At 48.0% G+C, this 15,110-nt stretch overlaps 1 protein-coding gene across 4 annotated transcripts in view; it reads left to right on the top strand.

Moving 5' to 3' along the window:
• The window catches only part of TRAFD1 (TRAF-type zinc finger domain containing 1), a 128,819-nt gene that overhangs the window by 22,307 nt on the left and 91,402 nt on the right, over positions 1-15,110 (top strand). For all 4 annotated transcript variants that reach the window (XM_029619662.1, XM_029619661.1, XM_029619663.1 and 1 more), the window contains exon 6: positions 1,155-1,421. In XM_029619662.1, coding sequence (XP_029475522.1) covers positions 1,155-1,421 — 267 coding nt within the window. The remainder of the gene's footprint in view (positions 1-1,154; positions 1,422-15,110) is intronic.

Consider the following 15,110-nt stretch of genomic DNA (forward strand, 5'->3'; position numbering starts at 1 on the left):
ACCAACCTGAATAGGTGTGGATTTAACTGAGGACCTCCTCTGGTCTCGTTTCTTCTTGGTGTCCCTTATAAACATAAATAGCTCCATTTGAGCTGTCCCACTCCCTGTGAGGGAAAGGGGAACCTTGCACTAGCTTGAATAAATCTGGATTTAACTAAGGGCCTGCTGACAATGTTAAACTGGGAACCCGCTTCCACCAGGAACCTCAGTGCGTTTTGCCTGTTTTCCTGGGACTGCTTCTACCAGGATTCTGGACTGAAGACTACACAGGAACAAGCTACTATATATCCATCTGTCTGTTGGAGAACTAGCCAACACGTTAACACATCTGCTGAGGCAGAGACATACTGAGGAGCTGAAGCAGCACTGGACCTTTTGTAGAAAGTGGTCAGCGCTTGAATTTTGTGTCTGCCTCCATCTGCTGGCCGGAGGACACATTCCACATGTATGTATGTGAAGGAAACTTGCTTTTACATGGCTGTGAAATTGGGCTAATGAAATGAAAGTTGTACTATGGCTTAGATGTAAATGTAGTCTTGATCTGCTAGCAGTTATTTAATATTCATGGTGTTGAATACCGATAGTTTGTGCTAACAATAGTTTTGCTGTCACCACCATTGCTGCTTCTATTACCAAAATGTTTTGCACTCTTCAGTAAGCAAAATGCTAATAGTATTTAGGTACCTCAGAGGCTACAGGTGACTGTTCCTCATCCTTCTTTGCCCTTCCAGCACAATCAGAATTGGCCTCCATTGGATTATATAACAGTAAGCCATTGTTTACATCTACTGTGGGTTTTCTCCCTATTTTTGTAACTCTCTACCTAGCCCAGCCATTGCACTGGTGCTCCTTAATCAGGGGCAGAGATTGCAGCTCCCTTCCAACACCGGTAAGCATGCATCCTGAGTTCTGAGAAGCTGTGGCTAACTTTGACACTTACACGTTCTGGCTTGTACAAGATAAGAGCAAGTGAATGACATGCCTGTGATGTAACTTAATTCTCATTACATTGGAAGAGTATAATACAGTGAAGGTTAGCATGGTTGTGTGAGTGCAAACTGTAGATATATACAACATGTTCATCAGAACTTTTTTGCAGCTTCTTTACTTGTCTGTGTAGGTTTTACTCATTCATGTTTCTTTTTTGTTTTTAGAAAATGAACAAGAAAAATTGGAAAGAAATATAAGTTTTGAGTCTCCTATCCATGGAGTAGACAACTCAAGTTTAGATTATTTATTGGCACTTAGTCTGCAGAATGAGCATAATCCCAGTAGGGATGTTGATGCTGTGGAACCTGACTTCTGGAGGACCTTTTATTCCAAGGATTTGAGGCCTTCTCGACACCACCTTAGACCAGCTATTACTGATATTCTCTCACATGATTCTTCAGCCCCCATTATCATTCCAGATGAGCAAAAATGTAAGCAGCTTTTAGTGTTCTTGAAATGTTAATGACTCTTTTAAAAAAAAAAACAAAAAAAACCACTATTTTCACTGAGTCTTTATCAGATTGAATGTTTGCTATCTAACAGGGAAAGCAAATTTGATTTGGGTATTTACTTAAAAGTAATTAGCATCATTAGAAAAAGGCTGTATTTGAGGGTTGTAATGGTATTGAGGAATTATATCAAACACCAGAGTACAATTAGCTAAAATGTCTACCTCTTTTTCCAGTGATAGCCTACAGAGCTAAGCTTGTCTAAACAAGTTTGCTTACTTGTAATAGGTGTTCTCCATGGGTAGCAGGACAAGTCAGCCACACAAACAGGCCGATACAGTAAGGTGCGGTAGAAAGAGGTGTGTTAGTGTGGGCGCACCCGCGTTTGCCACACGCACAGTCTGGATCACATACCGCTCGATACTGTATTTAAATGGCATGCAAATGCAAGCCGCGTCCATGAAGCGCAATCCATTTTACTGTATAGGCGCTATATAGCGCCTATACAGTATCCTGGGTGTTCTGGTACCTGTCATTTCAAATGTCATTTCAAATGACATTTGAAATGACAGGTACCAGGAAGTGGATCCCAACTTTAAGCAAAAGAGAACCTAAAATCCAGGGCACCGGGAAAGCCACTCTTCAGATCGACTAATCCCATCCCCCAGCCCCGCTCACCTGCCCTGGCTGCGTCCATGGGTGCCGGTCTCCGGGGCAGCCCCAGTCCTCTCTCCCATCCTCCCGGGGGCAGCCGGCAGCGAGAACAGCCTGGGGCGGATCGCGAGGCGGCTTCCAGCAGCCCTCGCCGGCGATGGTGAATGGGCGCACGCCGTGACCTCTGACGTCCAGCCGGGTGCTCAGGTCACGGCGTGCGCCCATTCACCATCGCCGGCGAGGGCTGCTGGAAGCCGCCTTGCGATCTGCCCCGGGCTGCTCTTGCTCTCGCCGCTGGCTGCCCCCGGGAGGATGGGAGAGAGGACTGGGGCTGCCCCGGAGACTGGCACCCATGGACGCGGCCAGGGCAGGTGAGCGTGGGGGCTGGGGGATGGGATTAGTCGCGATCTGAAGAGTGGCTTTCCCGTTGCGTTGGATTTTAGGTTGGGCAGGCAAGAGTTTAGGTTATGCTTGGAAACAGGTCCTTCCTTCCTGCTCCGGAGCTGTCGGCGCGCCCGCACTGGAGACAGGCACCATGGACGCGACCAGGGCAGGTGAGTGGGGGCTGGGGGAAAGGTTGCCCGATCCTGGCTCTTGTCCCGGGGGGTGAGGGGGTCGTTTGCCCATGAAATTTCGTCTCTCTGACCTTATGCTCCACACTAATGCAGGGGTAAGGGTAGGCGGTAAATTAGCAGGTTACACATGCGGCAAAACTGCTGGTTAAAAAAGCGATAATCGGGGCGCACGTTACTGTATGGGAGGGAATAGCTAATCCGATCGTTTACATCTCATATACATACCGCGAGCGGAAAGGGTTTCCCGTTGATTTAAAGAAGCAGTAAGGATGGGTTAAAAGGGATAGTGAATCGCGGATTGGACTAACGCGGCTAAATTGTGAGTAGAAAGCGGGTTAGAAGCAGGGTAACCGCGGCCGCACTTTACTGTATCGGCCTGAAAGTTTCTAGATGAAATAAATGACTGCTTCATGGAGCAGCTGATTTGGGAGCCATTTTAGACCTAATTCTTGGTGGAACACAGGATTTGGCACGAGGTAATAGAGGGGATTGCTTAGCAACAGTGAGAATAATGTTATCAAATTTGCCTTACTGACTGAAGGGAAGACCATTAGTAAATTTACTGCTTTGGTAAAATGAAAACGGGGAAAAAAAAACCCCTAAAAGGTTCTACTACAAAGGTTAAGAGTTTACATCAGGTGTGGATGTTTAAAAATACTATCTTGGAAACTCAGACCAGATTTATTCTACCCATTAAAAAAGGTGAAAGGAAGGTAAAATAACTGCCTGCCTGATTAAAAGGTGAAATGAAAGAAGCTATTTTAGCCAAAAGAATCTTTCAAAAATTGGAAAAAGGATCCTGCCCTGTATGTACCCAGATCAGTCCAGTTTCCTGGGTTTTGCCTCCCTGCCAGCAGATGGAGACAAAGTTTCACTGACATATCCCAGTATGCCACCTGCAGTCCCTCAGTATTTCTCTGTCTCCAGCAGATGGTAGATGGTGTAAAACCTGCAGTCTTGAGAGGAAAAAAAAACAGATTTAAAAGACAAAATTTCTGGATCCTCCCAGGGGGTTGTGAGGTCCTGGTGGGGCCATCTCCCCTGGTCTGAGGTGAATGAGCAGGGGGTTGGTGACCCTTCTAATAGCTCAGTTCAGAGGTCTGTGGGGTGGACATCTGGTGGTCCAGATCCCTTATCCCCCATGAGTCGGTGGTGGAATCTGCTGGCAGTTCTGCACTACAAGTCCAGTGGAGCAGCAAAGTATCCTTTTTATATGGTTTGTCTTGGGCTGGGTTACTAAAGTTTGGCAAAAGGAGACTGATATAGCCAGTGGCGTGGCTCTATTCTGATCTGCCATGCGGCCTGCGCTCCTGGAACCTGAACCTCTGCACCAAAAGAAAGTATTGTTTCTATGTATCTTTTTATGTTCTCAAAGAATAAAAAAAAAAATTACTACCTAGAGAAATCTGTGCAGCAGTGGGATTCCAGGCAGGGAAGCTACTTCAGCAGCTCAGGGAGCTTCGCAATGGGGTTTTTCAGCAACTTTTCTGCCTGCGGGAGGAGACCAGGTGTTGGCTCTATGGCACTGAGGGACTGTTTCCTACTTGTTGAGGTGCTGGTGGTGCCACGTGTGTGGAGAGGAACAGCGTCTGCATGCAGTAAAAGTGTTCGGGGGTTCTGTGTCAAACATGACTGCACCAGTAGAACAAGCCTTCCGGATGATAGGGTCTAGCACTGAGGCTTTCCCCATCAGCACGGAAATGGCAGCCATTTTCATTTCCCTAGCAGCTTTGGCAGGAGAGACAGGGGAATCCTCTCTTCAGCTATTGCCGGTGGTTCCCTGTCCCGCAGAGGTGCAGAGTTGTTAACGGAGTTATCTCTGGTTCTGGTAGAGGGCTTATGCGCAAAGTGTGCTTAGCGAGATGTTTGTTCTTGGCCCCAGTCTCCATGGATTCTCAGCCAGTCGAGGCCTGAGCTGTTGAGAAGCTCTTCAGGCCGATGATTTTCGATGCCAGATGTTAAACAGATCCGGGCCTAAATGCGCTGAAGGTGCAGGCAGGCTTTACTTAACTATGTAGCAGGCCACGGTAGCGGTTTGTTTCTCACATGTGTAGGTGTGTGTATGCATTCTCACCATGTGGCGGTTGCATGTGCTGGGACCTGGGCGCATAAGGCCGCAGCCTAGATTTGAACATGTATGTCTGCGACCTAGACTTGAGCGCATAGTTGCGCAGGTACTCGTGCGCATAAGACCACAACCTGTACTAGAGCTCGTATTTGCACGGGTACTTATGCGCGTATTTGCTTGGTTACTTGTGCGTGTGAGGCTGTGACCTGTACTGGAGCGCATATTTGTGCGCATACTGGAGGGCTGTATGTGTATGCCCAGGTGGCATTGGTGTGTGCACAGGAGGCTCTCTAGAGCCAAAGTTCAGGAGAGCTAGGTGCCAGGGACGAACAGGTCCAAATGCCTTGCTATCTGCGAGACTTGCCGTCCGATAGCAATTTAGTCCTCACTCTGTGTCAGCGCTCTTTAGATGCTCAAAGTGATTTGACTAACACAGCTTTTGCCCATGTTGGGACATCCTCTTGGCTTATGATGACTGGAGGGGGAGTGGAGTGGGAGGCGAGGAAATAGTCAGTTCTCATCCCTTGTTCCTGAAGGCAGAAGCTTCCCCAAGAGGCTGGCGAGAGCAAGGCTGGGTCTATGGACTCTGGTATAGCTCCATTCTCTTCCAGGGTGGAATGTTTCCAGGGCCTGCAGACCTTTCTGCAGGGGTGCCATCAAAGTCGAAGCAACCTACTATGTAGGTGCTTGGGCTTCCTGTTTCAGTCATGGTGGGCAAATTCCGCAGGGAGGCTATCCCTGGTAATGTTCAAGGGGGTGTGGATCATAAGACATCGTAGGATTCTGATGAGGAATTGGCTTTCTCATTTCTAGACGAGAGAAATTGAATTTGATTGAGAGCTGCTTTGGACTCTGCTCAGATTTCTCTTTTTCACAGAGATGTCTTGCTGAGTATGTTGGCTGAGACCCTGAACATGCTTAGTGTGGCCAGAGGTCAGTTTTAGGTTAAGCAGTTAGGCATTCTGTTTCTTCCGCCCCACCCGTATCCAATCCAAGAGATATTGGATTTAAAGAAGGTAAATGCAGCTCTCAAGGTTTCCCGTTTCCACATGGAAACTCTGAGGTCCAAGGGAGAGTTCTTGGTATCGCTTGTCTTAATTGAGGTATATCTGCACATAGTCATCAGACCGGCACACCTGAGGTTCATGGTTTTAAGGGATCATTTTTCAGTTTTGAGACCTTCCCTTCAGCTGGCCACAGCTCCATGTACCTTCACCAAGGTGATGATGGTCGGGGGCAGCTGCTTTGCAAAAGGGAGAGTGTGTTGGTGTATCCGTATCTGGATAACTGGCATATTCGTGTAAAATCAAATGTCCTCTGTCGACAATCAGTACAAAATCAGATGGGTGGTGAACCTAGCAACGAGCCATTTAGTCTTCTTACAAACTCTGGAGTATCTGGGAGCTCAGTTCGACACACTGGTGGAGAGAGTGTTTCTCATGGCGAGAGATTGAAATTGCAGAGTCAGATTAGGCTTCTGCTAGAGCTTTCAGTGCCCATTGTTAATGCTGGGGTTAGTGGATCCTTGGGCCGGCTGTGCGGATGAAGATTGGATGAGAGGAGAACTCCGCTGAGATGATACGGCCGGGAGGTGGCATGGAGATGGGAGACCAAGCAGGATCTTCGCCGCTGGAAGCCCGCAATCCCCCCGGGAGGAGACCGTGAGGACCCGGGCCGCTGCGACTTAGGTGTAGTCTCCCGGAGCAGAAGTCCAGCTGAATGGAGAACAGTCCGAGGATCTGAACTGGCAAGGAAGCAGGATCTGGAGCGGAGTCTGGAACAAGTGAAGCAGCTGGATCTGGAGTTCAGGACCGAGGACAGCAACAGTACTCCTCAGAATGAAGTCTGTTGCAAAGCAACGACTTCACTCAAACGCCGGGTTTAAATATCCTGCTGGCGTCTGACGTCATCTTGGGGCCGGCCTCTGTTTCGAGCTCCTGCACCTCCAACTGCCTTCCCCTTGCGTCCGTGCATGCCTAAGGGGGGTGGAGCTCTGAAACGGAGCTCGGCGGCGTCTCCTTTGTGGAGATGCTGCCGCGGAGAGGGCCGAGAAGGCCAGGAAAACGCCAGACACGATCGCGGGAGCCCAGGGTGGGGGAAGGTAAGGACCCAGTCGCAAGTCTAGAGACGGGGACCACAACAGTATCCCCCCTCTTACGCCCCCCTCCTCAGAGGCCCTGGCTTACCAGGATAGTCCATGTGGAACTGCTGCAGAAGGGCCTTGTCCAATATGTTACTAGCTGGTTCCCAGGTATTCTCCTCAGGACCACATCCCTCCCAGGACAGCAAATACTCCCACCGTCGATGGTGAAAGCGGACGTCTAGTACTTCTCGCACCTGGTATATTGTCTCAGCTGTAATGGAAGTCTCTGTAGGATCTAGTGGTTTGCGATGAAACTTGGAAAGAATCACAGGTTTGAGTAATGAGACGTGGAATACATTATGAATTTGCAATGTAGTGGGAAGACATAGGCGATAAGAATCCATCCCCACTCTCTCTGCCACTCTGAAGGGACCACAAAATTTAGGAACCAGACGTCGAGACGGTAACCGAAAGTGGATATTCTTGGTGCTTAACCAGACCTGGTAGGAACACCGGGGCTGGTCGGCGATGTTTATCAGAACACCTCTGTGCAGTGGCCACAGCACTTAGTAGTCTCTTCTGAATTGAGTTCCAAAGAGCATAGAGCTTTTGTGCAGTTAACTGGGCTGCCGGAGATGGAATGGATACTGGAAGAGGTAACGGTGGCTTGAGTTGCATCCCATAAACTAATTGAAAGGAAGACTTCCCTGTGGCGGAATGAGTGTGATTATTATATGAAAATTCATCCCAAGGTAGTAATGTTACCCAATTATCTTGTCTTTCAGTTGCAAATGTTCGGAGAAAGGTCTTTAAAGAGCGATTCATTTGTTCAGTTTGTCCATTACTTTGAGGATGGAAGGCAGTAGTAAGATTTAACTGGATCCCAAATTTTTTACATAGTGCCCTCCAGTATCTGGCTGTAAACTGTGGTCCTCTGTCTGAGACAATATTTAAAGGCAGACCACGAATCCGGATGATATGTTGTGTGAAGAGTCGGGCTAACTCTGGCGCTGAAGGGAGTTTAGGAAGTGGAACGAAGTGAGCCATTTTGGAAAAGTGGTCCACTGTGACCCAAATGACTGTCTTTCCTTCGGAAGATGGTAAATCAACCACAAAATCTGTGGCTAAGTGTGTCCAAGGATCCATGGGGATAGGCAAAGGTTGAAGAAGTCCCCATGGTTGACCTGGTAAAGGCTTCTGTTTCGCACAGGTAGGACAGGAGCTGACATAAGTACGAACGTCTTGTCCCATACGAGGTCACCAATAATAGTGGGAAAGAAGCTCCAATGTTCTTTATTGACCAGCATGTCCATTGGTGAGGGAATCATGAGCTCATGAAAGTACTTTTCTTTGTAAATGACGTGGAACCACAGTCTTGCCCACGGGACTTATGTCTGTGCTAGCCACGTTAACTTTCACTGGATCCAAGATGTACTGTGGTGACTCATCCATCTCCTCTTGTTCGGTAGTACGGGACAATGCGTCCGCCCATATATTCTTTGTTGCCGGTCTATAGTGAAGGGAGAAGTCAAATCGACTGAAGAAAAGGGACCAGCGAGCGTGTCTGGGATTTAGTCGCTGAGCTAGACATAAGAACTCTTAAGTTCTTGTGATCTGTGTAGACCAGAGCTTTCCAAACTTTTCATGTTGGTGACACACTTTTTAGACAAACATAATTTCACGACACGGTAATTCAGTCTACTAGTAAACCAGAGGTTAAAGGTTAAACGAACGAAACATATTTCGACAATTTATGTATGTTTCCTTAAATATATACATAAATAAAATGTTTCACGACACAACCTCTCTCATGAAAACCTTAAATTTATATTAAAAATATATATTCCAAGATTCATGTTATTGTTATAATTTATGAGAAACAATAATAAAACAAATTGTCTGTCCCCCACACACTCATCTCTCTCCTCCCCCCAGCACATGTCTGGCCCCCACACACTCATATCTCTCCCCCTCAAGCACATGTCTGTCCCCCCAGCACGTTTGCCCCCCACTCACTCATCTCTCTCTCCCCAGCACATGTCTGGCCCCCACACTCATGTACCTCGTCTTTTTGATTGTTGCCAGTTAAGTGCTTCACTCCCTTCCATGATCACCAGACACTGCTGCTTGCAGTCAGTACTCCTCATGGCCAGGCCTCATCGGCAGCAGCAGCCAATGCAAGGATGGCTGGGCTCGTTCCACCCACCAAGCCCCCCCAAAAAACGCGATTGACAGCAAAAATCACCCAATAATAAGCAACCCATAAACTGAAAAAAAAAAGTGAATCTCTAGAAAAAAAAAAAGCCCAAACTCGCATCAGAGTTGACCGGGCTTGCGCGACACACCTGCACACTGCAGGCGACACACTAACGTGTCCCGACACACAGTTTGGAAAGCTCTGGTGTAGACAGTAACAGGATGTAGCGCTCCCTCCAGCCATTGTCTCCACTCTTCGAAAGCCAGTTTGATAGCTAGAAGTTCCTTGTTTCCAATACTGTAGTTTTGCTCCGCTGCGGAGAATTTCTTGGAGAAGTATGAGCATGGAAGCAACTTCCCTTTACTGGAGATTTGACTGAGAACTGCATCCACTGCGATGTTAGATGCATCTACCTCCACAATAAAGTGGCGCTGAGGATCTGGATGATGTAAACAAGTGTCCAGCAGGAATGCCGCCTTTAAATCTTCGAATGCTTGGCAGGTGGCCAAGGGCCATACTCTGGCATCAGCCCCCTTCTTGGTAAGGGCTGTAAGTGGTGCGACTTTGAGAGAATGAGGGATAAATTGTCTATAAAAATTTGCAAATCCCAGGGCTTTTATTCCCATCGGACAGGGCCATTCCTTAATGGCAGAGACCTTGTCTGGATCCCCTGTAGAGGAAACGATGTAGCCCAAAAAGGGGAGTGATTCCCGTTCAAACAGGCATTTTTCTAATTTCGCGTAAAGGTGATGGTCTTTAAGGATCTGTAGCACATGTCTTACGTGTTGTCGATGCGTATCCAAATCCTTGGAGTATGTCAAAACATCATCCAGATATACAATAACCGATGAATGCAGCATCTCACGAAGGACCTCATTCATCAGGTTTTGAAAAACTGCCGGAGCGTTGCATAAGCCAAAAGGCATGACCAGGTACTCCTAGTGTTCCGTCTCTAGTATTGAAAGCAGTTTTCCATTCGTCCCCAGGGCGAATTCGAACAAGGTTATAAGCACCGCGAAGGTCAAGCTTAGTAAGCTCCCTGTAACCTGTCCAGAAGTTTGGGAATCGGGGGTAAAGGATAACGATCCGTGGAGTGATAGCATTTAAGCCTCTGTAGTCGATACATGGTCTCAAGGATCCGTCTTTTTTCCGAACAAAGAAAAACCCCGCACCAACGGGTGACTTGGACGGACGGATGAATCCTCTAGCAAGGTTTTCAGAAATGTATTTGGACATATGGCTTGTGTCTCTGGAAGAGATAGCGTGTATACCCGTCCTCGGGGAGGAGTGGTACCGGGCAGCAATTCTATTGCACAATTGAATGGATGGTGCTGTGGCAGGATCTCCGCTTTCTCTTTAGAAAATACTTAAGAGAATTCTGCGTACTGTGCCGATGGTCTGTGACAGAGAAGCCAGACAATTTGAAAAACAATATGAACTCCATCTTGCCACTTGTAAAGTGTCCTAAAAGTGTTGTTGCAGCCAGGGTAACCCTAGTACTATAGGGTGTACTACTTTCTCCAAGACCAGAAGTACTCCATTCTCAGAATGGAGTACTCAAGTCTGGAGTGTGATGGGGGAAGTGGAGACTGAAATACTTCCTGGCAGTAAGGTGATCCGAATTGGAGGATCAAGGGAAAGAACCGGTAACTGAAGTTGTTGTACCAAATCCGACAGGATAAAGTTCCCTCCTGCTCCGGAGTCAATGAAAGCAAGTGTAGAAAAAGACCCTCCAGAATACTCTAGGATCACTGGGGGACAGTACATTGAGGAGCGGAATTAACACAGCCTAGGAACAGCTCCCCTGTGGCACCTAGGCTATGGCATTTTCCGAACGCTCCTTACATTGAGCCAGGAAGTGACCTTTACTGCCACAGTACAGAGGCCCAAAGCGCGTCGTCGTCATCCTCTGCAGTCAAAGGAGTCCTTCCCAACTGCATAGGTTCCTCTGCAGGAAGCTCTGAATGAGAAGTTGAATGTGATGGAGACATTAGAGGCCTAGAAAAAGTGGGAGCCAATGATACTTGCCTCCGCAGTGGATGACCCTCCTTAGCCCTTTGCTACAGACAGCGGTCAATTCGCCCAGCCAACTCAGACTGTTTAGATCATCTGGAAGATCTCTAGCTGCCAGCTCATCCTTGATGCGTGCGGATAACCTTTCCAGAAAAACACCACACTGTCCTCTCGCCATCCTTCATAAGAACATAAGAAATTGCCATGCTGGGTCAGACCAAGGGTCCATCAAGCCCAGCATCCTGTTTCCAACAGAGGCCAAAACCAGGCCACATGAACCTGGCAACTTAGTCATCCCTAAGTTATATGTAAACCGGAGTGATTGGTAACATTGTTACCAGAACCTCGGTATATAAAAAATGTTAAATAAATAAATTACCCAAACACTAAAGATCCCATGCTACTGATGCAATTAATAGCAGTGGCTATTCCCTAAGTAACATTGATTAATAGCCATTAATGGACTTCTCCTCCAAGAACTTATCCAAACCTTTTTTGAACCCAGCTGCACTAACCACATCCTCTGGCAACAAATTCCAGAGCTTTATTGTGCGTTGAGTGAGAGAGAATTTTCTCCGATTAGTCTTAAATGTGCTACTTGCTAACTTCATGGAATGCCCCCTAGTCCTCCTATTATTCGAAAGTGAAAATAACCGAGTCACATCTACTCGTTCAAGACCTCTCATGATCTTAAAGACCTCTATCATATCCCCCTCAGCCGTCTCTTCTCCAAGCTGAACAGCCCTAATCTCTTCAGCCTTTCCTCATAGGGAAGCTGTTCCATCCCCTTTATCATTTTGGTTGCCCTTCTCTGTACCTTCTCCATTGCAACTATATCTTTTTTGAAATGCGGCGACCAGAATTGTACACAGTATTCAAGGTGTGGTCTCACCATGGAGCGATATAGAGGCATTATGACATTTTCCGTTCTATTAACCATTCCCTTCCTAATAATTCCTAACATTCTATTTGCTTTTTTGACTGCTGCAGCACACTGAGGCGATGATTTTAAAGTATTATCCACTATGATGCCTAGATCTTTTTCCTGGGTGGTAGCTCCTAATATGGAACCTAACATCGTGTAACTACAGCAACGGTTATTTTTCCCTATATGCAACACTTTGCACTTGTCCACATTAAATTTCATCTGCCATTTGGATGCCCAATCTTCAAGTCTTGCAAGGTCCTCCTGCAATGTATCACAGTCTGCTTGTGATTTAACTACTCTGAATAATTTTGTATTATCTGCAAATTTGATAACCTCACTTGTTGTATTCCTTTCTAGATCATTTATATATATATATATATATATATATATATATATATATATTGAAAAGCACCGGTCCTCTGTGGCCAGCGTGCGAAACTCTATTGCATAATTGGTTAAGGACCGCGGGCCCTGCCGCAGCTGTAATAGTTCCAAAGTAGCAGTAGACTGACATGCAGGCTCATCGAACACCTGTTTGCAGTTTAACACAAATTGCTGAAGATTATTTAACAGAGGGTCATTATGCTCCCACATTGATGAAGCCCAGCTCAGCGCTTTTCCATCCAATAAGGACAGGATGTAAGCCACCTTCACCGAATCAGAAGGGAAATGAATTGGTAGGAGTGAAAATCTTATATAGCACTGGTTCAAGAATCCTCGTCAGCTTTTGGCCTCGCCCAAATAACGAGGCGGAGCCGGTAACTGAGTGGATGTGGTAGGCCCCGGAACCTGGACTGGAAGCGTCTCTGGGGGAGTGGCATCCAAACAATTCACCAACCATTCAGTAGCTGCCAGGACGTCCAGACAATGTTGCTGTTGCAGATGTGCCATTTCAGGAATGGCCTGGAGTCCCGAAATGTCCACTGGATCCATGGCTTTGCAAACTGTTAACGCTGGGGTTAGTGGATCCTTGGGCCGGCCGTGCGGATGAAGATTGGATGAGAGGAGAACTCCACTGAGATGATACGGCCGGGAGGTGGCACGGAGCTGGGAGACCAAGCAGGATCTTCGCTGCTGGAAGCCCGCGATCCCCCCCCCCCCCCCCTCCCTGGAGGAGCCTGTGAGGACCCGGGCCGCTGGGACTTAGGAGCGGTCTCCCGGAGCAGAAGTCCAGCTGAATGGAGAACAGTCCGAGGATCTGAACTGGCAAGGAAGCAGGATCTGGAGCGGAGGCTGGAACAAGTGAAGCAGCTGGATCTGGAGTTCAGGACAGAGGACAGCAACAGTACTCCTCAGAATGAAGTCTGTTGCAAAGCAACGACTTCAGTCAGACGCCAGGTTTAAATATCCTGCTGACGTCATCTTGGGGCCGGCCTCTGTTTCGAGCTCCTATACCTCCAACTGCCTTCCCCTTGCGTCTGTGCGTGCCTAAGGGGGGGGGGCGGAGCTCTGAAACGGAGCTTGGCGGCATCTCTCTTGTGGAGACGCTGCCACAGAGAAGGCCAGAAAAACGCCAGACATGATCACGGGAGCCCAGGGCGGGGGAAGGTATGACCGGGACCGCAACACCCATATGGTCTGGGACTATTTACAGGTCTGGGTTCTATGGCATCAACATTGAAATTAATGCATTGGGTGTTTGCACATATGCGGCCTTTGCAGGGAGCTCTTCTCCTGCTGGAATCTGTTATTGGAAGAGTTTCATCTTCCTCTTCCATTAGAGGGGGAAGCCAGGGACAGTCCTTCGTGGTGCTTACTTGCACCAATCTCGAGCATGGTGCAGAAATGGAGATTCTGAATTGGATAATAGTCACCAGTGATGCAAGTCTCTCCGGATGAAGAGTGATGTGGCAAGATCAGATGGTGCAGGGCCAGTGGTCAAAACAGGAGGCATCATGGCGTATCAGTTGGTTACAGATGAGAGCGGTGCATTTAACGTTGCTTGCCTGTCTGCCAAGGTTACGCAGCCATCCAGTACCGATCCTACCAGACAATGTGATGACGTCCAAGCAGAACAAAGAATTGGGCAGCGGCTCAAGAGGCTCGGGAGTTGATTCTCTGGGCAGAACAGCACTTGGAGCGGCTGGCAGTGTTCCCCATTGTCGGAGTGAACAATGTTCAGATGGATTTTATCAGTCTGAGAAAGTTAGACTCTGGGGAATGGAAGTTGTCTGAGGCAGTGATGTGCCTTGTTCACAGAAGATGAGAATACCAAGGAGTCACGGTTTTACAGCCCCTGATCAGAGTACTGAAGAAAGGAATCTGAGCTCTGGTGCAGTCGTGGACTCGAGGGATTCTTCTTTGTCTTCCCTCCTGTGGCCTCTGGTGGACAAGTGATTACAGCACATAGCGAAACATCCAGGCAACAGGAATCCTGGAAGCTCCAGAGTAGCTACATCGACCATGCTTCCCAGATCTGATCAACATGGCCATAGATGGGCGTCTGAGGTTTGGACATTGGTCAATTATTTTCCACCAGGGCCCATTATTTTTGGGTCAGGCGGTTCCCCTTCTGAGAGGGGCAACTGAGATGGAGGGGATATTCTAAAGTGGTATTTCCACCTTCTACATCCTTGACATATGTGCAAATTTGGATGATCTTAGAGACCTGGTCTGCTGTTGACAGAGTGCAGCCTCAGTCTGTTCAGGCTACAGTGTCGCATATTTTGCTTTTTCTACAGAAAGGTCCCGGTCAAGGGACTGGCTTGTTATGTTTGGCCGGCCGTGGGTCTGTTCCGCGGTTGGCCACACTCACTTCCAGCCAGGCACTGTGGGGCTTTTCACAACACTGTGACAGCCCTGAGAGCAAAGACGTGGCAGTCTGCTGCATGGGCCCAGCCGTGCAGTGCGAGGAATGTCAATCTGATGAGCTCTCCCTAGGTGTGTGCCTCAGCAGGACTTAAAGGGCCCGCAGTGGGAAATCCACCGTGGTGCCTCCCGATGAAGTCACTTGCCCCTCTTCATTTAAGACTGCCCGGACCATGCACAGATGCCTCAGCAACTGGTCGACTGAGTAGCTAGTTGCTCCTTGTCCAAGCCTTCCTGCCTTGTGGATATTCCTGATTCCCATTGCCTGGTTCCTGTTCCCTGTCTCCAGCTCCACGGGCTTGTTTCCCCAGCTTGCTCTTCGACTAAGTCTTCCTCCTGGACTGT

Source organism: Rhinatrema bivittatum, chromosome 11 (assembly GCF_901001135.1).
Source record: "Rhinatrema bivittatum chromosome 11, aRhiBiv1.1, whole genome shotgun sequence".
NCBI lineage: Eukaryota > Metazoa > Chordata > Amphibia > Gymnophiona > Rhinatrematidae > Rhinatrema > Rhinatrema bivittatum.